This window comes from Heptranchias perlo, chromosome 9 (genome assembly GCF_035084215.1).
Source record: "Heptranchias perlo isolate sHepPer1 chromosome 9, sHepPer1.hap1, whole genome shotgun sequence".
Taxonomy (NCBI): domain Eukaryota; kingdom Metazoa; phylum Chordata; class Chondrichthyes; order Hexanchiformes; family Hexanchidae; genus Heptranchias; species Heptranchias perlo.
The window spans coordinates 82,426,241-82,450,926 of NC_090333.1; the positions used below are offsets into that span (position 1 = coordinate 82,426,241).

The 24,686-nt window shown below is 47.9% G+C and overlaps 1 protein-coding gene across 1 annotated transcript in view; it reads left to right on the top strand.

Moving 5' to 3' along the window:
* LOC137325566 (xenotropic and polytropic retrovirus receptor 1 homolog) overlaps positions 1-24,194 on the top strand; it is a 297,372-nt gene extending 273,178 nt beyond the window's left edge. Inside the window, exons 12-15 of the mRNA XM_067990817.1 lie at positions 7,594-7,760; positions 11,138-11,277; positions 13,018-13,227; positions 23,241-24,194. Of these exons, the coding sequence (XP_067846918.1) occupies positions 7,594-7,760; positions 11,138-11,277; positions 13,018-13,227; positions 23,241-23,301 (578 nt within the window). The 3' untranslated portion in view covers positions 23,302-24,194. The remainder of the gene's footprint in view (positions 1-7,593; positions 7,761-11,137; positions 11,278-13,017; positions 13,228-23,240) is intronic.
* Positions 24,195-24,686: the final 492 nt, after the last annotated feature.

Here is a 24,686-nt window from a genome sequence, read left to right on the forward strand (position 1 = left end):
ATGACCCAGGTCTGTAACAAACCCCTCATTGTATATACTGGTTACTGTGATCTCACACGTATCCCCACATGTATTTCTCCTACCTTCCAAAAGGCAGACTAATTATGGCCTGGTGAGATGAGGCCAATTATAAATCAACAGCCGGTTTATTTTTCATATAATATGAACAGAGTCATGTTTACACTCCTCATAACAGAAAATAACAAAGCACGCCACACTGCTTCGGGACCCCTGAGGCCGTGAAAGGTGCTATATAAATGCAAGTTCTCTCTTTACCAGTAGAGCCATAAAAGGGGAGGCTGGAATAAATATTTTCATGCAAATGGAACATTACCAGAAATAGATCCTGAAACTGAGTCAACTACAATATTTAAGAGGGAATTAGATAAATATGTAGAAAAATATGAAAAGGGATAATGGGAATGAGCAGGGAATTGGGATTAGAGCATTGATGGGAGAAGCTGGCATTGGCACAGTGAGCCAAGTGGCCTCCTACTGTACCAAAATTTCTATGATTCATGAAAAGGTATGGTTCCATGGCAGCCTTACGGTATCTCCCCAAACGGCCAGCTCTTCTTAGTAGGCCCATATTTCTGTTAAATTAACAAATAGAAAATCCCAAGCCAATTTCTCTTTAAATCCTTTGGTTTCGATCTTGTTAACAGTTATTGATGCTGTGTTTGTGTTCGATGAACAGTTATTTTCCAGAGAACACACGTTGCTGTATTTCCAGCGCAGATGGAATCTTACAGCACAGAAGGAGGCCATTCGGCCCATAGTACCTGTGCTGGCTCTTTGAAAGAGCTATCCAATTAGTCTTTCCCCATAGCCCTGCATTTTTTTCCTTTTCAGGCACATATCCAGTTCCCTTTTGAAAGTTACTATTGAATCTGCTTCCATCACCCTTTCAGGAAGTGCATTCCAGATCATAACAACTCGCTGCATAAAAACAATTCTCCTCATCCTCCCGCCACCGCCGCCACCCCCCCCCCCCCACACCTCGGTTCTTCTGCCAAATATCTTAAATCTGTGTCCTCTGGTTACTGATCCTTCTGCAAATGGAAATAGTTTCTCCCTATCTACTCTATCAAAACCCAGTCGAATGTTGCGTGTCTTCTGTCATTTTAAACACTGTGCCATTGCAATTTTTAAAAAAATACATGAAATTGCACTACAGAAAATCAATAATTCAGTTGTGGGAATAAACTTTGTTCAGTTAATTGGAATTGATTGCATTGTATATATCTTTGACATTGGCTGCTCTTTATTATTAAGGAACGATTGCTCACGAGTACGTCCTCACGAGCTGCATTTGTCGCAGAGCGCCCATGAAGTCGGGGGCCAGATAGATATAAATAAAATCTATAAATGTGATAGTACTCAACATTGGTTTTAGAGGAGGCTGACACATTTCACAGGATGCCCCTGACTTTGCAGAGAAATGCAGCTTGTGAAGAACATGGCTGCTGCGATTGTAAGGGGAAACAAAGTTTTAAAAAAAAATCAAATAATTTGTGTTGGAGCTTTGCGAGTAATTACTTTCAGGCAACTTAATGTACAGTTTCTGATGCAGCAATCACACCTTTGACAAAAAAAAACTTCTGTATGTCCACTTCCATTGTACACCATGGGGGAAAAATTGGATAAGGGCAGTTTTTGGGCGCGGGTAGCATGATGCGTTATTACCCCGCGCCCAATGAGCAGGCAGGACGCAAGTTTCGGCCGGCCTGAGTACTAACCTGCAATCAGCGTTCCATTCCAGGCCTTGCACATGGAATCATTGCAATTCGCACTTTCCACCAGCAGGGGGAGCTCAATCTCTTAAAGGGAGGATGTTTCTTAGAAATCTCTTAAAGGTAGCTGGTATCTGTTATTTGCTGAAAATAACAGTTTGCTGTCTGAACAGAGATCGGACATCGCACATGTAAAACACAGATGCAGGTCCCTTCCCTGTGTTTACACACTGATGAGTTATTTTAAAACATTGAATAAAGGTTGCGCACTACTAAATCCCACATCCTCCAATCTGCACGCCAGACCTCACCAATCTGCCGATCTGAGGGTACCAGGCCTGTGAGAGTGCGTGCACCAAGGTTCTCTGCTGATGCACTAGAGACCTTGGAGCAAGAGGTGGACAGAAGGAGGGACATCCTATATCTGCAGGTGGGGTGGGGGCAAGAGGCCCTCCAGACATATATCCAAAAGGCAGTGGGAGGCAGCGGGGGAAGAAGTTCAATGCTTTGACATGAGTGGTCAAGGTGAGTGCGGTCAACTGTCAAGTGGCGTCTCCTACCAGTTGCACCATGCACTACACCCCCCATCAGCCACATACCAATAAACTCTTTCCATCAGTACTCAACTCTTCTAACCAGATGCTTCCTCTCACCCTTATACATTACCACTGTTTTGAACCGCACACCCACAACCCACAGGCCACACACACTGGCAGCTATTCAACCATGACAGGCATATCACCCAGACACATGTCCCGCTTTCTTGCAGGAGAAGGTGGCGCATATCAGGAGGCAACAAGTGGCAATGGCATTTAGCCCCTCGAGCCTGTTCCACCATTCAATGAGATCATGCTGGACCTGTGACCTAACTCCATATACCCACCTTAGCCCCATATCCCTTAATACCCTTGGTTCACAGAAAATCTATCAATCTCAGATTTAACATTCACAATTGAGCCAGCATCAATTGCTGTTTGCAGAAGGGCTTTCCAAACGTCTCCCACCCTTTGTGTGTAGAAGCATTTCCTAACCTCACTCCTGCACGTCCTGGCTCCAAATGTTAGGCTATGTCCCCTAGTCCTAGTATTCAAGTGTAGGAAACCTCCAAAAACAGTTACAAATGTCTCAGCAGCCAGAAACAATAATCCAGCCACTAACCTGTAAATCCTGCATGGTCCCTTTAAATAGTGCTGGTGGGGGTCCTCCAGGCACTCTAAGACACGTTCAGATGGTTGGGGTTAAGACTGTGCGTTGAGTTGAGCGTTGTGCCAAAATGGTGTCTATCACTTTAAATCAGCGTTGCACACTGATTGTAGCTATTTTCTCCCTATTTTGCACGCTTCCAACATTCCTTATCTGCGCCTGCGGTAACTCCTATACCAAGATGGCATCTAGCGCACGTCGCACTGGAAACGTGCGTGCGCAGCCAAGGCGCCACCTTGGATGTCAGAGAGGCCGTATAGCACCGAAACAACAGGCGCTACACGACACAATTTAGCGCCCTATATTTCCAGCCCTTCCACTAGGATCTGGACCAGTCCCACATGACTATATTTCTTGTGGCACCAGTGAACATTAGGCAAGGATCAGGAGCAACATCTAACACTCACCGTCTAGGCTCACATATAAAGAGTGGTTACTTGGGCCAGATACCAGACTGTTCGCCTGAATAGGACTCAGAAGAGGAGTGAAGAAAGTTGGGGGAGGTAATCAACAGCAAGCTTCCTGACTGTTACACTAATCTATCCTCATTCCAGCAAACTAAAATATTGGGATGTATAACTAAGGGTGGGGCAAAGTCTAAAGGAGGTGCCATTGGAGTTTGGTCACAACTGGATAACTGCATTTAGTTTTGGTCTCCATATTGAAGGAAAGAAGTGGTCCAGAAGAGGCTATGTGGTTGATTCCTGAACTTAGAGGGCTGGGTTATGAGGAAAGATCATCTAACCTGAGGAGGAGGAGGATTGGGGGTGCGGGGGATGGAGGGTGAAGGAACTGGATGGAGGTCTTTAAGATCTTCACAGGTACCGAAAACTTGGATCCAGGAAAACTCTTCTGACGTAAGCGGGATTTGAGGATGAGGGTTTAAAGTTAAGGCAGCAAAAAAAAATAGGAAATGTAAGCAGCATTTTATTTTAGTAACAGGGAGGTAGAATTACGCAATGGATTCCCGGTGAAATGGAAAGCCATGACAGGTTTTGAGAAAGAACGGGATGAATTGCTGTTAGGAAAGGGAACCACAGGACGATTAATTCCAGTATGACAGTAAGAAGCTGATGGGTTTGGAAGGGTAAGCTGGATGGACCAATATTCCTGTGCTTCCCAGAACATTACTATGGAGCTATGTAAAAGAATTGTCGAGTACTCATTTTCAGAAAAGTCGAGGGCAAAGTAGTGTTTAATTGCAGCAAAGCTGGATGTTCGAAAAAACGCTTTCTGTTTAAAAAAATAACATTTGCTACCTTTGGCAATTACAACTTATCATAAACTTTAAACAAGAAAAGATAAACAGCAGTCTGGCAGAGGCCCTTGATAGCTGCTTTCCAAAAAGCAGCACAAAAAGTGCCAAATTTCTGTAGCTTGCAAGGTTAGTATTTCAATTGTGACCTAAAGCTAAGCTGCCTCTATCCCTTTATTCGTCACTATCTCCGTGATAGTTTCAAATAACATAGATGTTGAATAAAAAGAAATGGGCTTCAATATTTCTGGCTGTATTAATAAGGCAGTTTTTGCTGTAGTTAAACAGAGAGGTAGAACTTCGACTTATACAGTAGTGGCACTGATCGTTTGCAGTATTTTGATATCGCCAATTCTCCTCCCCTTGGCTCCTGCACTGGGGTGTGTTTCCGCAGGTGCCCAGCACCTCACCCAAGACGCCATTACTTATGTGTAAACCTAAGCCTGTGAGCGTTGCTATCCAGCAGTGGAACAGCCGAACCCAAAACCTCTTCTCCCCCAGTATCCACACGTGCATGCAGCAGGGTTCGCTGTATATTGATCAGAAGCAGGAATTCCCCTTCTCTTCCCTGGCTCAGGGGCACTGAGGCCAATTTTAGCTCCCCCGACCTCTGACCAGGCTGAGATTTAACAACTCAGCACCAGGCTGTTTCCAGTGGGGTTCCGCAGGGCTCAGTACTAGGTCCCTTGCTTTTTGTGGTATATATCAATGATTAAGACTTAAATGTAGGGGACATGATTAAGAAGTTTGCAGATTTTACAAAAATTGGCCTTGTGACTGATAATGAGGAGGAAAGCGTAGACTGCAGAAGATATCAATGGACTGGTCAGGTGGGCAGAAAAATGGCAAATAGAATTCAATCCGGAAAAGTGTGAGGTAATGCATTTGGGGAGGACAAACAAGGCAAGGGAATACACAATAAATGGGAGGATACTGAAAGGTTAGAGGAAGAGAGGGACCTTGGAGTGCTTGTCCACAGATCCCTGAAGGTAGCAGGACAGGTAGATAAGGTGGTTAAGAAGGCACACGAGATACTTTCCTTCATTAGCTGAGGCATAGAATATAAGAGCAGGGAGGTTATGCTAGAACTGTATAAAACACTAGTTAGGCCACAGCTTGAGTACTGCATACAGTTCTGGTCACCACATTTCAGGAAAGATGTGATTGCACTAGAGAGGGTGCAGAGGAGATTTACGAGGATGTTGCCAGGACTGGAGAATTTTAGCTATGAGGAAAGATTGGATAGGCTGGGGTTGTTTTCTTTGGAACAGAGGAGGCTGAGGGGAGATTTAATTGAGGTATATAAAATCATGAGGGGACTAGATAGAGTGGATAGGGAGGACCTATTTCCCTGAGCAGAGAGGTCAATAACCACGGGGCATAGATTTAAAGTAATTGGTAGAAGGATTAGAGGGGAGCTGAGGAGAATTTTTTTCACCCAGAGGGTGGTGGAGGTCTGGAATTCGCTGCCTGAAAGGGTGGTAGAGGCAGAAACCCTCATCGCATTTAAAAGGTACTTGGATATGCAGTTGAAGTGCTATAACCTAGAAGGCTGTAGACCAAGTGCTGGAAAGTGGGATTAGGCTGGGTAGCTCTATTTCGACCGGTACAGACACAATGGGCCAAATGGCCTCCTTCTGTGCCATAAATTTTCTATGTTTCTAAACCAGGAATCGAACCTGGGACTTTCCCGTTCTGTATGACTCCTACATGTCGACTTCTTCACTGAGCAGTTGGGGACGATGCAATATTCATGATGAGCCTTGTGTAAGGAGAAACGTTAATCAGAATGCTCAATATATTTTACCTTTGTCTGAGTCCCTGATTATGAGGACAGGTTGCATTGACTGGGCTTGTATTCCCTTGAGTATAGAAGATTAAGGGGTGATCTAATTGAGGTGTTTAAGATGATTAAAGGATTTGATAGGGTAGATAGAGAGAAACTATTTCCTCTGGTGGGGGAGTCCAGAACAAAGGGGCATGACCTTAAAATTAGAGCCAGGCCGTTCAGGGGTGATGTCAGGAAGCATTTCTTCACACAAAGGGGAGTGGAAATCTGGAACTCTCTCCTCAAAAAGCTGTTGAGGCTGGAGGTCAATTGAAAATTTCAAAACTGAGATTGATCGATTTTTGTTAGGTAAGGGTATTAAGGGATATGGAACCAAGCCGGATAAATGGAGTTAAGATACAGATCATCCACGATCTAATTGATTGGCGGAACAGGCTTGAGGGGCTGAATGGCCCCTGTTCCGATGTTTGAGGTATGGGATTGCATCTAGCGCAGACTGATAGGACTGGCTGTAAGGGTCCTACGGAAAATATACTGGGCAGTTCCCAGTTGATGTGAATTCACAGCACAAAACTGCCCCTTACGTGGTGAGATTTCGTGAACTCGCATGTTACGTGGGCTCGCTAGGGGAATGTTCTTCAGGCGGGTTGGGATTGAGGGTCGTTTTTAGGTCAAGCTTTCCTGTTAAAAATGATTTGAACGCCAAATTTATAATTGAAGCAGTTTGAATTTGGCGTGAAGCTAACCTTGTAAAATGTGGCCTCTTCATACCAAATCGGCAGCATCGCCTCCATCGAGATCCATAGGTGGCTTGGCAGTGGTGTAGCACTGAGTCAGCTCCACCTGTTAGACTGGAGCTAACACCGTCCTCCAGAATTCAGTGCTCATTGAAACTGATCTGTATACACCCAGTAAATTTGATGCATTTCCAGCCAGGTTATACTAGCAGTACACCCTGGGCGCTCGTTTTCCTCTGAAACCTGATGCATCAGTAAAGACGTACCGTGTTCAAACATCTACCATGACAGCCTGAGCTTTAGACACAACTAACCTAAACGTGTGTGCAGTAAGGGAAGGGACATGTCGTGTGCATGTGGAAGACCGAGAACCCTGTGTATACAATGAGGGGGGCGCGTGTGTGAGATGAGGAAAGCCGAGAACCCTTTGTGTATAATGACGGGGGCGGGGGGGGGGTGGGTGTGTGCGTGTAAGTGATGAGAAAAGCAAAGTGCCGCTTATTTCCTAAGGGGCAACCAGATTGCCTGAACGAGGAGACCAGAACACCCACTGTGCACAGTGAAGTTACTACATTACCCATTTATCCGACAAATCAGGCAGCAGTATTTAATGCTCTACACATGTGCCAACCATATAAGTATGACAGTTTGAGACAGTGCTGTGCCTGACCTGGGAGTGGTTCACGTAGACACTGGGTGCAAATATATCACGGTTCCATTCTCCAGCAGTGACCTCCCTCATCTTAAGAGGACACAAATACAAAAAAGCATGACTGCAGATTGTTTTTCGTAAGACTCGGATGAGTTAAAGGGAAGGGCTGACTCTGCTTACCCACGTGGCAGAGGGTGATAATGTTCCTGTTGTTTGTCTTTCAGAACAGAAACACGACGACGCTGTGGTGTTTTTCTACCTGTGGATCGCCTGCTTGTTGATCAGCTCCTGTTATACTCTCACCTGGGACCTGAAGATGGACTGGGGCCTCTTTGACAAAAATGCTGGCGAGAACACCTTCCTGCGTGAGGAGATTGTCTACCCTCAGAAAGTATGTGTTTGGACAGTCCCACCGCACTGCCCACTCTGTTTACTGGTGGTGTAGGAGTTTACGGCAATGAAATCTGAGCCAACAATACTGAAGAGCTGCTTGGTGCAGACTAATCCTCTGTGCCCAGCTCGTCCCGATAACCCAGTGGGATCCCAAACCCTGTCGGCGATTCTTGCTGGCAAGTGTGCCAGTGCACACAGGGGAGGGCAGGCTTGGCTGTGATGCCCTCCACGGTGAAATAGCCTGCTGATGCACACTTCCTTCCTGGCCTCACACCTGACGTGACGTAGTGAAAGGCTGTCCTGTGGAACCGCACCTCAGCAAGAGTCAGCGTCTTGAAGAAGTGGGGGGGGGGGGGGGGGGGGAAGAGAAAAGTGGGGATCAAATCAGCAGAAATGAAGCACTGTCTTCAGGCAAATATTGGGCACTTTTAAATTGAGAGAGTGACTTCCAAAAGCAGTCTCATTTACTGTGTTCCTAATTTAAAACTGGTGACTTTCAGAGACCCCCCCCCCCCCCACCCGATGCTGTTGGCACCCACATTCTGATGGTCCCCATGTGCTGTTGCAGGTCCACACTTTTAACGGTAAGATTTCATTGAGGAATGGCAGCGACACCAACTCACATTGAGGAGAGTGGCGGGCAGAGGTCATGGATCTCCGTGCCCTCTCAGAATAACATATCTGTGGTAGAAGTGCCTTATAGCAGTGGTGTCCAACCTGTAGCCCTCAAGCCCTGGCAATCCGGCCCTCACTGGCTTATCCTGGTTGAATATCTGCCTGGAGGTTTTAGCGAGGTTGATTTATTGGTGGATATATTCCAAATCATAACACCAGGATCTGTTAGTATCAGTAAGGTGAGAAAATTACATAGAATTTTATAGCACAGAAACAGGCCATTTAGCCCAAAAGGTCCATGCCGATGTTTATGCTCCACATGAGCCTCCTCCCACCCTACTTCATCGAACCCTATCAACGTATCCTTCTATTCCTTTCTCCCTCATGTCTTTATCTAGCTTCCCCTTAAATGCATCTATACTATTCACATCAACCACTCCATGTGGTTGGGAATAAATGGGAGCATGGATTTAAACTGTGTGTGAGACACTACCAGGCTCCTTAGTTTGCACTTACGCCCACCGCAAAGGCAAGAAGTTGGAACACCCCTGCCTTATAGGAGCTGTGATCTTGCAAAATTGAGAGGCTTCCGTCCCCAGGCTGCTGTTTTTGTCCTGAAGTCGTGACACCTACCAATAGAACGGGTTGTCATCCATTCCCCAGCCACCTCCTCTGCCAGTGCACATCCTTGAGCCTTTTCTTTCCCTTTGAAAGACTATTATTTTTCTTTCTGATGCATGTTTTGCACCTCTAGCTGATGTGCTCCCACACCTCTACCAGTGTGGGTTCTCTGAAGCCGATCATGACGATGGCCTGTCGATGACTCTGCTTTTCATTTTTCCCTACCTCCCTGTGGGCATTTACCCATCCTCTGCTCAGTTGTTCTCCACGGAACACAACTGGGATCATCTTGGAAAGAGTTTGGGGCAAAGTCCCATGTTCCATCAGGCTATGACACAACCCTTGAGCCAGTATTGTGCTGAACCTCCAGGTCTCCATAGGTGCCTATAACCGGTGGACCTGCAAGCAGCACTTGAGAACTTTCTATCTCTAGCCTGCCTAACACTTGAGCCAGTAATGCTCATCATTGAAAGAGCTCCATTGTGCATGTACCACACAAAACCCAAATTCAATTCCTCAAAGTTTTGGAAGGAGTTTCCTTAGCTAACTAACACTGGGGTCCTGCTTATAATAATAGTCTTCATGACATAGATTGAGAGACAAAGCACTCCAGGCAATATTGGGAATAGGGTGGTCAACTATGATGTCAATGAGATTCTCAGTTACTGTCATTATTGTGTAATAAGACTACGGAAAGTACTCCAGTTGCATCCTGTCATGCGGCTGCGAGGCCTCTTGTGCATCCTTCACTTCCTTCGCACCATTATTGGCAGCCGTGCCTTCAGCTGCCTCGGCCCTAAGCTCTGGAATTCGCTCCCTAAACCCCTCCATCTCTCTACCTTTTTTCCTCCTTTAAGACGCTCCTTAAAACCCACCTCTTTCACCTATCTTAATATCTTCTTATGTGGCTCGGTGTCACATATTGTCTGATAACCCTCCCGTCAAGCACCGTGTGGGACATTTTACAACGTTAAAGGTTTTGTTATGGAGGGAGTGGGGAGTGCTTTCATCACAATGCTGATTTGACCCCGTCTGATGAATCGGCCAGTGCCTCTGCATGAGAGCTCCACTGGGACAGACCAGGGGCCAGCTCAGCTGTTCTTTCAATGGGCAACAGAGGAAAGGAGCTCAATCAGTGAGCCTCAACATCTGGAAGGAAGAGCAAGGAAAATGACAAGACTTGGCAGCAGCTGAATGGTGAGGCTTGCAGTGGAAGAGAAGAGAGAATCTGTTGGTTTGAGAGAAAGCTGCAGAGTGGCCAACAGCTGATGCATTAAATCATTGTGCAATGCTATAAAATTGGTGTTACAGTCTAATGCACATCCACTGAAACGTCCTTGCATACAGTGGTATGGGTATGCACTAGGGAGGGGCTCAGCTTACCATTTGATTCATTTAGTGAAGTGGCACAGTACATTAGTGCCCCAAAGCCCTTTGCCCACAGCGGTAGAGCAAGGACTTGCACCTGTGATTCTTCACACAGTTTGTACCCAATTTCACTCTAGGCGAAAGGGCATTGAGTGGAGACTAGTTGGTTTTCAACAAGAAGGGGGACAATCAGAGGTCAAGTTACCGTGCGTTGTTCTGGTGCCTAGCGTCTGGTCATTCAGTCATAGGATATTGCCAGCCATTTCCATCCAGCAATGTTGATGGTTGATAGGTCAGCTGCTAGCATTCTTATGCACAACACTTCATATTCTGCTCTTCGCCACAACTACACTTTGCACTCCCCACCTTGGCGGCCGTGCCTTCAGCTGTCTAGGCCCTAAGCTCTGAAATTCCCTCCCTAAACCTCTCCACCTCTCCATTCTCTTGACCAAGCTTTCGGTCACCTGTCCTAATATCTCCTTAGATACGCAGTGTCAAATTTTGTTTGATAACGCTCCTCTGAACCACCATGGAACGTTTTACTACGTTAAAGATACTATATAAATGCAAGTTATTGTTATTGGTTATTTGAGGAACGTTTTCAGGGGACTGGGAGTAGGTCCTCTGCTGTCTCTGCCACTGGTCGACCCAAGAGCTTGGAAGAAAAGAAAAGGGAGGGAAATTGGTTTATTCAAACTTGCAATCTTGTTCTTGTATCCCATTATATCCTGGAAGTATATTGAGAGATTGGTATTTTGCTTTTATCCACAGATCTATTACTACTGTGCTATAATAGAGGATGTCATCTTGCGATTTGCTTGGACTGTGCAGATTTCCATCACCTCAATGAACGCCTTTGCTTCAGCGGGAGACATCATTTCCACAGTGCTGGCCCCGCTGGAGGTCTTCCGGTAACATCATTTAAAATCACACTGTGATCAATAAATTGATACGTGGTTAGGAGTGGGGTTGAGGGTTATAAGGATAAGCAGCAGGAGCATTGACCGAATGCTGTGTGGAACATGGTGATCCCTGGTCTGCTGGGACCACGTGGCCAAGAAAGGCATCGCGTAAAAGATATTTCATGTGGAGTGTAAAGTCCTATAGCTGTTCTGGGGCAGGGATTTTAAAAACCCACGAAGCCCACGAGATCCTGGAGTTGAATGTCATGGGGTGAGAATGGAGAGTGCAAGCAGGAAAGGTTAGAGGAGGCAGCTTGTGGTGGAGTCCATTTTGGGACTGTCCTTGCCCACCGGATGACCCTGGAGGAGTGGGAAGATTTGGCAGCACAGAGGGAGTGAGGATTCAGTTTGAGATGGTCAGCCCAGATGTGACAGGGACTTGCCAGATGTGTCAACACGTGCATGCTAATCTGCGATCGATAGACTGTACATGAAGGTGGCTCTTTTACTGGGCTGCTTTGGTGGTGGGAGACCATCTGGAATGTGGTAGTGACAAGGGCATTGAAAGCTCAGCAGTGTCAGAGTAGAGAGAGTTGGGAATTAGTGATGGCAGTTATGGGGGAGTTGGGGAGGAAAATCTTCCCAAGAGCAGAATGAGAGGGTGGAGGCACTGGTGACAGACGGGAGGATGCGTCAGAGAGAAAAACGATGAGGAAGGGATGGGGAAATAGCCCCGTTGGCGATGGAGGCCTTGGAGGTGGCCGTGAGCGATGCTGACGCTGAGGGGAATGGCTGTGTATGTGTGGATTTGAAGCTTATGTGGAGAATGACATTATGAGGAGGATGGAGAAACCAGGCAGGATTGGGTTCAGGTGGCGTTCCAAGTTCCCACGGAAGAGGTGTCGCTCGCTGCAAAGACTGAGGGAGGGGGGGTTTCAGTAAGGTAGAGGTGGGAGGGTAAACGGTGACAAACATGAGGAGAGGTGGCAGAGAGTGACGTTTTCGAACATTGAGGCAGCATCCGAGAACTCTGTGGATAGGTTCTAAGGTGAGGCCTGGAGGTGAGGGCCACACCCACTCCACAGCAGTTTTGTTGTGGGACAAGGTGGAAATCGCAGCCAGGTTCAGTTGGGGGAATGGAAATATAGCTTGCGAAGGATTCGTCACGCTTCTTAGATTGTACGGGCTATGGCACGTGTGGGAATTCATCTGATCAAACCCCGGGAATCTGTGCGGAGATCAGAGGAGGGGAGAGGGGACACTTCAACCTCACAACCTGTTAGTGAAATACTTTGTAATATCAAAATAAATAACTTTCTGCCTGGTCTCCCCAGACCTCATAACTACACTCATGATTTACAAAGGGCCATTGAGGTTACACTGCGACTATCGGCGAACAAACACTTCATGTTAAAAGGGGGCTAGTATCTGTTAAAATAGAGTTGCACAGCAGTACATTTCATGAGACCAGCCAGTACACTGTCGTACTACCCATGAAAAGGGTTGGCGTCAACTGCAAGCTGGAACATTTACCCTGTGCTGAGTTATCATGCTGGGGACGGGGGCGGGTGGGGGGGAGCTTAGGGACAATTTTGTGCAATTTTAATTCTTGGCAGCTGGCTCGTGCCTGCTGATGAGACAGGGGCAAAGATTTGAGCAAAAAAACTAAATTGCTTCGCGGTATCTTGCGTTTCGTGGTGGTCATCGCCGCACTCCTGCCCGCTAATGTTGAGTTGTGTTTCGCTGCAGCCGGTTCGTGTGGAATTTCTTCCGCTTGGAGAACGAGCACCTGAACAACTGCGGTGAATTCCGCGCCGTGCGCGATATCTCGGTGGCGCCCCTCAACGCCGACGACCAGACCGTCCTGGAGCAGATGATGGACCTCGAGGATGGAGTGCGGAACCGCCAAAAAAGCAAGACGTGGAAGCGCACTTACAGCATGTCTCTGCGTAAATCACAGTACGTACTGACGCCGAGGAGCTCGCTCCCAGGCTGCAGAGCAACCACAGCAGTGGGGGCTCGAAGGGAAAGAAGCAACACGTTTATAGATCACAGTAAAGCCGCGGTATCCCCAAGGCTTTAATCCCCACTGCCCAAAAGGTGTTGGCTCCCGCTGCGGTGCAGTACCACAGACACCTTCGTCCTCTGGTACCCCTCCAACACGGGACTTGCCTGCCTGATAGACTGCATCGTGATAATGGAGCCTCCTTTAAGGTTGGGTTGTTGGGGGGGGGGGGGGGGGGGGAGGGGAAAACAGAGAGAAGAGGCAAGAAATCAGCAGTCAGCCAACATGGAGCAGTATCGAAGGAGACTATCCTTCCATCACAGCGTGATGATGGAAAGGTGACAGCCCTGGGTCGAGGCAGAGATTGTCTGCAGCTGTAACTGCAGTATTGTGTAGCTAATTGCTCGAGAGTGTGTACAGCTTGGAATTTGCAGTATTCTGCACTGCCTGGTAACCATTTTTACAGCTATATTCTGTCCCATTGATCTATCCATCGCTGTAATTGGATTTACTAAATTAAGCCGCTTAATCTATAGGAAGGAATATAAAAAAAAGAACTTGCATTTATATAGCACCTTTCATGTCCTCAGGATGTCCCAAAGTGCTTCACAACCAATTCACAGCAAGATCCCACAAACAGCAACGTGATAATGACCAGATAATCTGTTCTGGTGATGTTGGTTGAGGGATAAATATTGGCCAGGACACCGGGGAGAACGACCCAGCTCGTCTTCGAATAGTGCCATGGAACCTTTTAGGTCCGATGGGGGAGGGGCTGTCTTGGATGAGACATTAATTAACTGGCTTTATCACTTGAGTGTTCAGCTTCTCTAGCTCTCCTAACTGGCCCCCGCCCTCCACAAATCACACCCATTCACAATGCTGTGACGCACATCCTCACACACAGAAAGACCCACGCTCCCGTCAACCCCACCCTTTCCAAGCCCTGCTGCTCCCCAGGCCCCAGCGAATGGACTTCAAGATCCTCCTCCTTGTACTCAAATCACTTCATGGACTCCTCCAGCTGTCCACATACACGCTGCTCCGACTCCAGGTTATTCCTAGTTCCCTGCTCCAATATTCGTTGTCGTTCTTCCAGTCACTGCGGTCCTGCCCGCTGGAACTCCTTGCCGAGGTCCCTTCACTTTGCCATCTCCTGAATGCTCCCTTCAAAACTCTTCCCTCTGACTGCACCTCTGCTCCCCTCCAATCTTTACTCTTTTCCCTGGTCTATGTCCATCTTTTTTTTCCTTACTGTGAGTTGCTTTGAGACATGAGGACCACTATAGAAATTTACGGCATTATGCTTCAAAAGTACTTCATTGGCTGTGAAGCGCTTTGAGACGTCCTGAGGACGTGAAAGACGCTATAGAAATACATATTCTTTCTTTATCCTTCTGAGCCATTCGCTGCACTGAGGTGGCATACTGACACCATGTGGTGGGGATCTGCACTGCAGCAGTAGTCTCCTGCATAATCTTTTTATCCAAATTTTACACAATGCATTCAGAGGTGTCATTATCACACAGAAAGACCTATTGTGCTCATTATTGTGCTGCAAAAATCTTTGAAGTTTTCTTCACTTATTGCTTTAAAAAAGCAAAACTGTATGTTGAAAATTAACTATTGAAAGATTCATGATTTACTTCTTTGGTACTTTTCTTGAAAGTGCAATTCCAAATACAGGATGCATAGGTTCTAGTGCGTGCATAGGGCTGGCAATAAGAGGTCTAAAATTCGCCTCAGTGCTCCCAGATTAGTAGAGGGAAAATAGTCAGCCACAGTTTCCACTGTTGGTTGCTATCCCCTGACTCCTACTGCAAAGTGTGGAGAGGTATGGACAGCGGGAGAGATCAAGATCAGTGATGCCCTCCGCAGTCAAATATCCTGCCAACTGTTGAAGTCTGCCCTCTTCCCTGTGATGTGCACTGTTTCCCGTCAGGTGAACTGCTTCCAATATGATTGCTACTGTCTGGGCTCACTTTGGGTGGAGATACTCTCAGGAGGTGAAGAGAGGAAAATAGCAATGAAAAGGGAACGCAGATTGTAGGACAAACCAGCTATACAAGAGACCATTTCCTTACAAAATCATTTGTTTTGATTTACTGGTATCTCTGGGAATGAGAGTAAGAACCCCTCAGGTACAGAAATGCTCCTTACCTATACTGGCAGTAATATACACCTGTCTGTGGTGTCTCAGCGAGATTAAGGTTGAAAGGTTGAAGTAAGAACTTGAATCACTGTTGGCCCACGTACGGTTTTAACATAGTGCTGGATGAATGGTTACTGTCTCAACTCAGAAGAAGGGTTTCCCTTGCACCCAGTTCAAATGGACTTTCTAAACCTGCATTGATATGAAAACCGTAACATCCATAGAATCATAGAATGGTTACCGCACAGAAAGAGGCCATTCAGCCCATCGAGCCTGTGCCTGCTCTTTCCCTCTAGCCCTGCAAATTTTTTCCCTTTTGCCAATCATCTTAAATCTGTTCTCAACCCTTCCTCCAACGGGAACAGTTTCTCTTTATTTACTTTATCTAAACCCTTCATGATTTTGAACACTTTGATCAAATCTCCTCTTAATCTTCTTTGCTCTAAGGTTAACAACCCCAGTTTCTCCAGTCTATCCACATAACTGAAGTCCCTCAGCCCTGGAACCATTCTAGTAAATCTTTTCTGCACACTCTCTAAGGCCTTAACGTCCTTCCTAAAGTGTGGTGCCCAGAATTGGACACAATACTCCAGCTGTGGTCGAACCAGTGTTTTATAAAGGTTCATCATAACTTCCTTACTTTTGTACTCTATGCTTCTATTTATAAAGCCCAGGATCCCGTATGCTTTCTTAACCGCTTTCTCAACCTGTCCTGCCATCTTCAAAGATTTGTGCACATTTACCCCCAGGTCTCTCTGTTCTTGCACCTCCTTTAGAATTGTACCTTTTAGTTTATATTACCTCTCCTCATTGTTCCTGCCAAAATGTATTTCTTTGCACTTCTCTGTGTTAAATTTCTTCTGCCACGTGTCCGCCCATTCCACCAGCCTGTCTATGTCCTCTTGAAGTCTATCACTATCCTCCTCACTGTTCACTGCACTTCCAAGTTTTGTGTCATCTGCAAATTTTGAAATTGTGCACTGTACACCCAAGTCCAAGTCATTAATATATATCAAAAAAAGCAGTGGTCCCAGTACTGACCCCTGGGGAACACCACTGTACACCTCCCACCAGTCCAAAAAATAACGGTTCACCACTACTCTCTGTTTCCTGTCACTTAGCCAATTTCGTATTCATACTACCACTGCCCTTTTTATTCCATGGGCATCAATTTTGCTGACAAGCCTATTATGTGGCACTTTATCAAACGCCTTTTGAAAGTCCATATACACATCAACCGCATTGCCCTCATCAACCCTCTCTGATATCTCATCAAAAAACTCAATCAAGTTAGTTAAACACAATTTGCCTTTAACAAATTTGTGCTGGCTTTCCTTTATTAATCCATACTTGTCCAAGTGACTACTTATTTTGTCCTGGATTATCATTTCTGAAAGCTTCCCCACCACCAAGGTTAAACTGACTGGCCTATAGTTGCCGGGTTTATCCTTACACACTTTTTTGAACAAGGGTGTAACATTTGCAAGTCTCTAGTCCTCTGACACCATCCCCATATCTAAGGAGGATTAGAAGATTATGGCCAGCACCTCTGCAATCTCCTCCCTTACTTCCCTCAGCAACCTCGGATGCATCCCATCCGGACCTGGTGACTTATCTACTTTAAGTACAGCCGGCCTTTCTAGTACCTCCTCTTTATCAATTTTTAGCCCATCCAGTACCTCAACTACCTCCTCTTTTACTGTGATTCTGGCAGCATTTTCTTCCTTGGTAAAGACCAATGCAAAGTACTCATTTAGTACCTCGGCCATGCCCTGTGCCTCCATGAGTAGATCTCTTTTTGGTCCCTAATCGGCCCCACCCCTCTTCTTACTACCTGTTTACTATTACATGCCTGTAGAAGACTTTTGGATTCCCTTTTATGTTAGCCGCCAGTCTATTCTCATACTCTCTCTTTGCCCCTCTTATTTCCTTTTTCACTTCTCCTCTGAACTTTCTATATTCAGCCTGGTTCTCACTTGTATTATCAACCTGACGTCTGTCATACGCCCCCTTTTTCTGTTTCATCTTACTCTCTATCTCTTTCGTCATCCAGGGAGCTCTGGCTTTGGTTGCCCTACCTTTCCCCCTCGTGGGAATGTACCTAGACTGTACCCAAACCATCTCATCTTTAAAGGCTGCCCATTGTTCGATTACAGTTTTGCCTGCCAATCTTTGATTCCAATTTTCCCGGGCCAGATCCGTTCTCACTCCACTGAAATTGGCCCTCCTCCGATTAATTATTTTTATTCTAGATTGCTGCTTGTCCTTTTCCATAACTAATCTAAACCTTATGATATGATCACTGTTCCCTGAATGGTCCCCCACTGACAATTGCTCCACTTGACCCACCTCATTCCCCTGAACTAGATCCAGCAATGCCTCCTTCCTCGTTGGGCTGGAAACATACTGATCAGGAAACTTCTCCTGAACACACTTCAGAAATTCCTCCCCCTCTTTGCCCTTTACACTATTACTATCCCAGTCTATATTAGGATAATTGAAGTCCCCCATTATCATTACTCTATGGCTCTTGCATCTCTCTGTAATTTCCCTGCAAATTTGCTCCTCTATCTCCTTCCCACTAGTTGGTGGCCTATAGAATACACCCAGTAGTGTAATGGCTCCTCTATTGTTTCTTAACTCTAACCAAATAGATTCTTTCTTTCACCCCTCAAGGACATCCCCTCTCTCCAGCACTGCAATATTCTCCTTAATACTGCCACCCCCCTCCCCATTCCTTTTTTCTCCTTCCCTATCTTTCCTGAACACCTTGTATCCAGGAATATTTAGTACCCAATCCTGCCCTTTTTTGAGCCATGACTCCGTTATCGCCACGACATCATATTTCCATGTGGCTATTTGTGCCTGCAGCTCACCAACCTTGTTTACCACACTTCATGCGTTTACACACATGCTCTGTAAATCAATCTTAGACCTTCTTGTATTCTCTCTTGGTCTGACCCCACCAAAATACTGTAATATGTCTTACTCTAATGCTATCTGTCTCTCCCAATCCTTTGTGCACCTTGTTTTTCCTTTCTAATATTACATCCTGGTGCCCATCCCGCTGCCGAATTAGTTTAAACCCTCCCCCAGATCAATAGTGAACCCCCTTGCGAGGACATTGGTCCCTGCTCTGTAGTATCCAGTATTCAAGTCACCTTAAAACCCTGTAAATAGACTGAAATCTTCCTACTAGTATAATGGGCTAGATTACAGTGCCTTGTATCCTGCAAAATCTCCAGTCAGTAACGCTCACCCGTGGTCCTTGCTCACTGGGAACAGGACTACGCCACTCAGCCCCTCAAGACTGTTCTGCTAATCAGTGAGATCATGGGGTGTCAAACTCAAATTACATGGTGAGCCTGATCCAAAATCCAGGCACTCGGCGTGGGCCACATTCGGCAAAAGTTATTTGGATACATAGGGGGTAGAAATTGTATGCGTTTCTCCCATTTTTTTGGGTGAGAAACGCGCACAATCTATACCAATTTCTGGGCGCGAGGTCCTGCACCTAATCATGGCCGCCGTCATATTTTTTTTTTATTCGTTCACGGGATGTGGGCGTCGCTGACGAGGCCAGCATTTATTGCCCTTCCCTAATTTATTGGTCCTCACCGTTTTTAGGCGTACCTGGTGGCTGTCTGAAATCAGTGTAGGATCAATTTAAATGTGCAAAGAAGGGCCATGCACCTATTTCAAGACTCTTCTGCAAAACGTGTGAAAAAACTAGGTGGAGAATGCACAGCACACGCTCCGACTAGTCTTTTTCCATTTTTACAGCGGCCCAAGCAGCAGTCACTGAAGAAATGGTTGGGACGTTTTTTTTTATTCCCCCTTCTGTGGACCGTGGAGAAACTCTTCTGCTCCTCCCAGCTCCACAGCATCACTGTGAGCCGCTGCCAGCCTGTACTCAGCCCTCCTGCATCTACTCCATGTATGGAGTTGGTGATGATGATGCCTGATCACAGTGAGAATCCTCAATCTGTCCCCTTGTTCCCCATTCGACCGTCAGTGGAAACTATCTAACATTATTTACACACAGTAAAGTCCCCGGGTTTCACTCACCCCTTTACCGGCTGCTCCTCTTTCAGTGCTGCTCCCACTCACCACGTTGCTGTTGCTGCTCCCGAACCTATTGAAAATGTTCACCAACCCCACCCCACCCCACCCAAGCTCCAATTGCCCCGTCCTTCTCTTCACCCTGGCCCGAGCCCCAATCTCCCTCGCCCCCCCAGTCCCAATCTCCCTTGCCCCCCCAGTCCCAATCTCCCTTGCCCCCCCAGTCCCAATCTCCCTCGCCCCCCCCAGTCCCAATCTCCCTCGCCCCCCCCCCCCCAGTCCCAATCTCCCTCGCCCCCCCCCCAGTCCCAATCTCCCTAGCCCCCCCCCAGTCCCAATCTCCCTCGCCCCCCCCCCCAGTCCCAATCTCCCTCGCCCCCCCCAGTCCCAATCTCCCTCGCCCCCCCCAGTCCCAATCTCCCTCGCCCCCCCCCCCCCCCAGTCCCAATCTCCCTCGCCCCCCCCCAGTCCCAATCTCCCTCGCCCCCCCCCAGTCCCAATTTCCCTCGCCCCCCCCCCAGTCCCAATCTCCCTCACCCCCCCCCCCAGTCCCAATCTCCCTCGCCCCCCCCCCCAGTCCCAATCTCCCTCGCCCCCCCCCCCAGTCCCAATCTCCCTCGCCCCCCCCCCCCAGTCCCAATCTCCCTCGCCCCCCCCCCAGTCCCAATCTCCCTCGCCCCCCCCAGTCCCAATCTCCCTCGCCCCCCCCCCCCCCAGTCCCAATCTCCCTCGACCCCCCCCCCCAGTCCCAATCTCCCTCGCCCCCCCCAGTCCCAATCTCCCTCGCCCCCCCCAGTCCCAATCTCCCTCGCCCCCCCCCCCCAGTCCCAATCTCCCTCGCCCCCCCCCCAGTCCCAATCTCCCTCGCCCCCCCCCAGTCCCAATTTCCCTCGCCCCCCCCCCCCAGTCCCAATCTCCCTCACCCCCCCCCCCAGTCCCAATCTCCCTCGCCCCCCCCCCCCCCAGTCCCAATCTCCCTCGCCCCCCCCCCAGTCCCAATCTCCCTCGCCCCCCCCCAGTCCCAATCTCCCTCGCCCCCCCCCAGTCCCAATCTCCCTCGCCCCCCCCCCAGTCCCAATCTCCCTCGCCCCCCCCCCAGTCCCAATCTCCCTCGCCCCCCCCAGTCCCAATCTCCCTCGCCCCCCCCAGTCCCAATCTCCCTCGCCCCCCCCCCCCCCCAGTCCCAATCTCCCTCGCCCCCCCCCCCCCCCAGTCCCAATCTCCCTCGCCCCCCCCCAGTCCCAATCTCCCTCGCCCCCCCCCAGTCCCAATTTCCCTCGCCCCCCCCCCAGTCCCAATCTCACTCACCCCCCCCCCAGTCCCAATCTCCCTCGCCCCCCCCCCCCCAGTCCCAATCTCCCTCGCCCCCCCCCCCAGTCCCAATCTCCCTCGCCCCCCCCCAGTCCCAATCTCCCTCGCCCCCCCCCCCAGTCCCAATCTCCCTCGCCCCCCCCCCCCCAGTCCCAATCTCCCTCGCCCCCCCCAGTCCCAATCTCCCTCGCCCCCCCCAGTCCCAATCTCCCTCGCCCCCCCCAGTCCCAATCTCCCTCGCCCCCCCCAGTCCCAATCTCCCTCGCCCCCCCCCCCCCAGTCCCAATCTCCCTCGCCCCCCCCCAGTCCCAATCTCCCTCGCCCCCCCCCAGTCCCAATTTCCCTCGCCCCCCCCCAGTCCCAATCTCCCTCACCCCCCCCCCAGTCCCAATCTCCCTCGCCCCCCCCCAGTCCCAATCTCCCTCGCCCCCCCCCCAGTCCCAATCTCCCTCGCCCCCCCCCCCCCAGTCCCAATCTCCCTCGCCCCCCCAGTCCCAATCTCCCTCGCCCCCCCAGTCCCAATCTCCCTCGGCCCCCCCAGTCCCAATCTCCCTCGACCCCCCCAGTCCCAATCTCCCTCGACCCCCCCAGTCCCAATCTCCCTCGACCCCCCCAGTCCCAATCTCCCTCGACCCCCCCAGTCCCAATCTCCCTCGACCCCCCCAGTCCCAATCTCCCTCCCCCCCCGCCCCCAGTCCCAATCTCCCGACACCCCCTCCCCCCCGTCTGTATCGAGGACCGAATGTCTGACACCCCTGAATCAGATCGTGGCTGACCGGTCCCTGAACTCCATTTATCCGCTTTTGCTCCATAGTCTTTGATACCCTTACTTAACAAAAATCTATCTATCTCAGTCTTCAAAATTTTAATCGACCCCCAACAGCCACAGCTTTTTGGGGAGAGTTCCAGATTTCCACTACCTTTTATGTGAAAAAGTGCTTCCTGATTTCACTCCTGAACAAACTAGTTCTAATTTTAAGGTTCTGGATTCCCCCACCAGAGGAAATAGTTTCTCTGTATTGACCCTATCGAATCCTTTTATTATTTTAAACACCTCAATCAGATTGCCTCTCAACCTTCTAGACTCAGCAACAAGAATGAATATGGAAATAGCCTGCACCTTTCTGAAATCATCAGCAGTACCTTGCATGCTATGCAGAGTAAGAAGTTGTTTATCGTTTGATCTACTGCTGTGATGGTACTGTTCATGGTTTCAGAAAGGTGCATCGAAACTACCTGAGAATTTGCTATGGTCTCGCAAAATACAAGAGCGTCTAAAGAGACAACCTGGAGGCCTCAACAGTCATCATCAGAGGTGACAGATGAGAACAGGTTTGGGCTCAGGCATGGTGCCACCTATGACCACATAGCCCAGTGCCACTTAATGTGTAGCTTCACAGATGAGGAAAGTTTGCTGTGGGGCAAAGCACAGAAGGGCAGCCGGAGTCCATGGACTCGTGGCAAAAGTCAAGTCAAAGCCATAAAAAGTGCAAACCAAGCACTGGGGTCCATTTCTAGAGGAATAGAAGGTGCAGGCTATTTCCATATTCATTCTTGTTGCTGAGTCTAGAAGGTTGAGAGGCGATCTAATTGAGGTGTTTAAAATAATAAAAGGATTCGATAAGGTCGATACAGAGAAACTATTTCCTCTGGTGGGGGAATCCAGAACAAGGTGGGGGGGCGTAACCTTAAAATTAGAACTAGTTCGTTCAGGAGTCTGGAACTCTCTCCAAAAGCAGAGAAGTTATGTTGAACTTATATAGAAGCTTGGTTAGACCACACTTGGAGTATTGTGCACAGATCTGGTCTCCATATTATAAAAAGGAAATAGAAGTCCTGGAGAAAGTGCAAAAAAGATTTACAAGGATGACGCCAGAACTGACCTACCGGGAAAGACTGAACAGGCTGGGGATCTTTTCTTTAGAAAAGAGAAGGCTGAGGGGTGACCTGATCGAGGTCGCTAAAATTATGAAAGGTTTGATAGGGTAGATGTAGATGTAGATAAAATATTTCCACTGATGGGGGAGACCAAAACTAGGGGCCATAAATATAAGATAGCTACTAATAAATCCAATAGGGAATTCAGGAGAAACTTCTTTACCCAGTTGTTAGAATGTGGAACTCACTACCACAAGGAGTAGTTGAGGTGACTAGCGTAGATGCATTTAAGGGGAAGCTAGATAAGTAGATGATGGAGAAAGGAATAGGGTGAGATGAAGAGGGGTGGGAGGATTCTCATGTGGAGCATAAACACCGGCCAAAATCTGTTGGGCCGAATGGCCCGTTTCTGTGCTGTGAAATCTGATGTAATTCTACGTAAGAGGGCAGCAGCTTCAAGACAGCAGAGTGGAGAATTTGGGGTGGGTGGTGGGCAGGTGATTTGATTTGTATTGTGATTTATCTAGCTGTTAATTCTTACACTGCCCTGTTTCTGATCCTCAGATTGAAGCCCCGTGACGCGACCGTGTTAATCGAAGACACAGACGATGAAGTGTACACATGAAAGTCAGCACCGAGCAGTCACTGTCCTTCACACGTTCCAGTTCTACCAGGCACTGAACACAATCTGCCACCACGCGTGGCAACAGACTCGATTCCACTTTTCTTCCTTTGTTTTAATATATTAATTTAAACCGATTCAAAAGCGTTGTAAAGAACAATTTTACAACCGACAGGAAAACATATCCACACGGATCAAATCAAACAGAACAGACTCTGAGCTGGAAAATACCGATTTTTTTTTTTAATTTTTTGTTTTGTTATTTTTTTCTTCTCTATCTCTCAGGCTCAGCATAGCTTAGGACTGGTTTAAGCTGGTTTAAACTAGTTTCTTCAAGTCTTTCTGACCAGCTCATGGCCCTGGTTGCACTTGCAGGGAAAGTGCACTTAATTGTACTTCCTACGTGAAGTTGTGGTGTTTAAAAAGAAATGTTTTTTTCATTTTGATATGCATTTGTTCTGTTCCGATCGGAAATGTTCATATTATTTATGAAAGAAACTTTTGTCCTGTATGTTGATGCAGAAGTTAGTGTCAATGTTCGTTGAACATTATTTTTTTTGTGTTTCGGTCAGTGGTTAGCTTTCCTGTTGCAAGGAAGCAAAAAGCATCTTTATTAAGAGTACTTCAAGGCTTTCTAGGTGGCAGTTCTCGCAGAGCTATCGAACGCTGAAGTCCTGCATCCAACACAGACCACCAGGCTACATTCCAACTGGCTCAAGAAACCTATAACAGGCTGGTAAAACAAACTTTACAGGTGCCACAAAACATGTTTGTATTCTTTATAAATCATATCTAAAGCCAGTGGTGGGGTGGTTGGGTTGGCATCAAGGGATTTTGAAAAGAAATGATCCATCATTTCAAACTTTTCTATCTATTAAACTTTACTGTTTACATATCCCGGAAACCATTTGCATAGAAATTTCATAGGAAATTCAGCATAAATTTTTTTTTTGACCAAAGTTTGAATGTCAAATGATGGATTCTGTCAGTGCATCGATTTAATCCATCCTCGACCGGATTTCAGTCTTGCTTTTCAGTTCTTTGTGCCACTCCTGGAAGCTGTCGCTCTCACGCTGCTTGCCCAGCCTGTCATAGCAGCTGGAACGTTGACTGGTGTGACGGAGGTTCTCCCAAGAATGGTGCGTTCTGGGAGCCATCAGTGCTACCTTTCCAAGAGCCGCCCTTCTTCCCCCACTCCCTCCAACGGGGGGGTGGGGGGGGGGGGTGGTGGGGAGAGCCACACCAAGTTTCTCCAGTACCTTGGGCTCATGGCAGTATGAGTGACACTTAGCCCCACGGACGGATGTTTCAGTGGAGCCACCTTAAGATTGGGTTCAGTCAGCCAACGCCAAGATCAGTGGAGAGATTTCAATGCGGTGTGTTGTTTT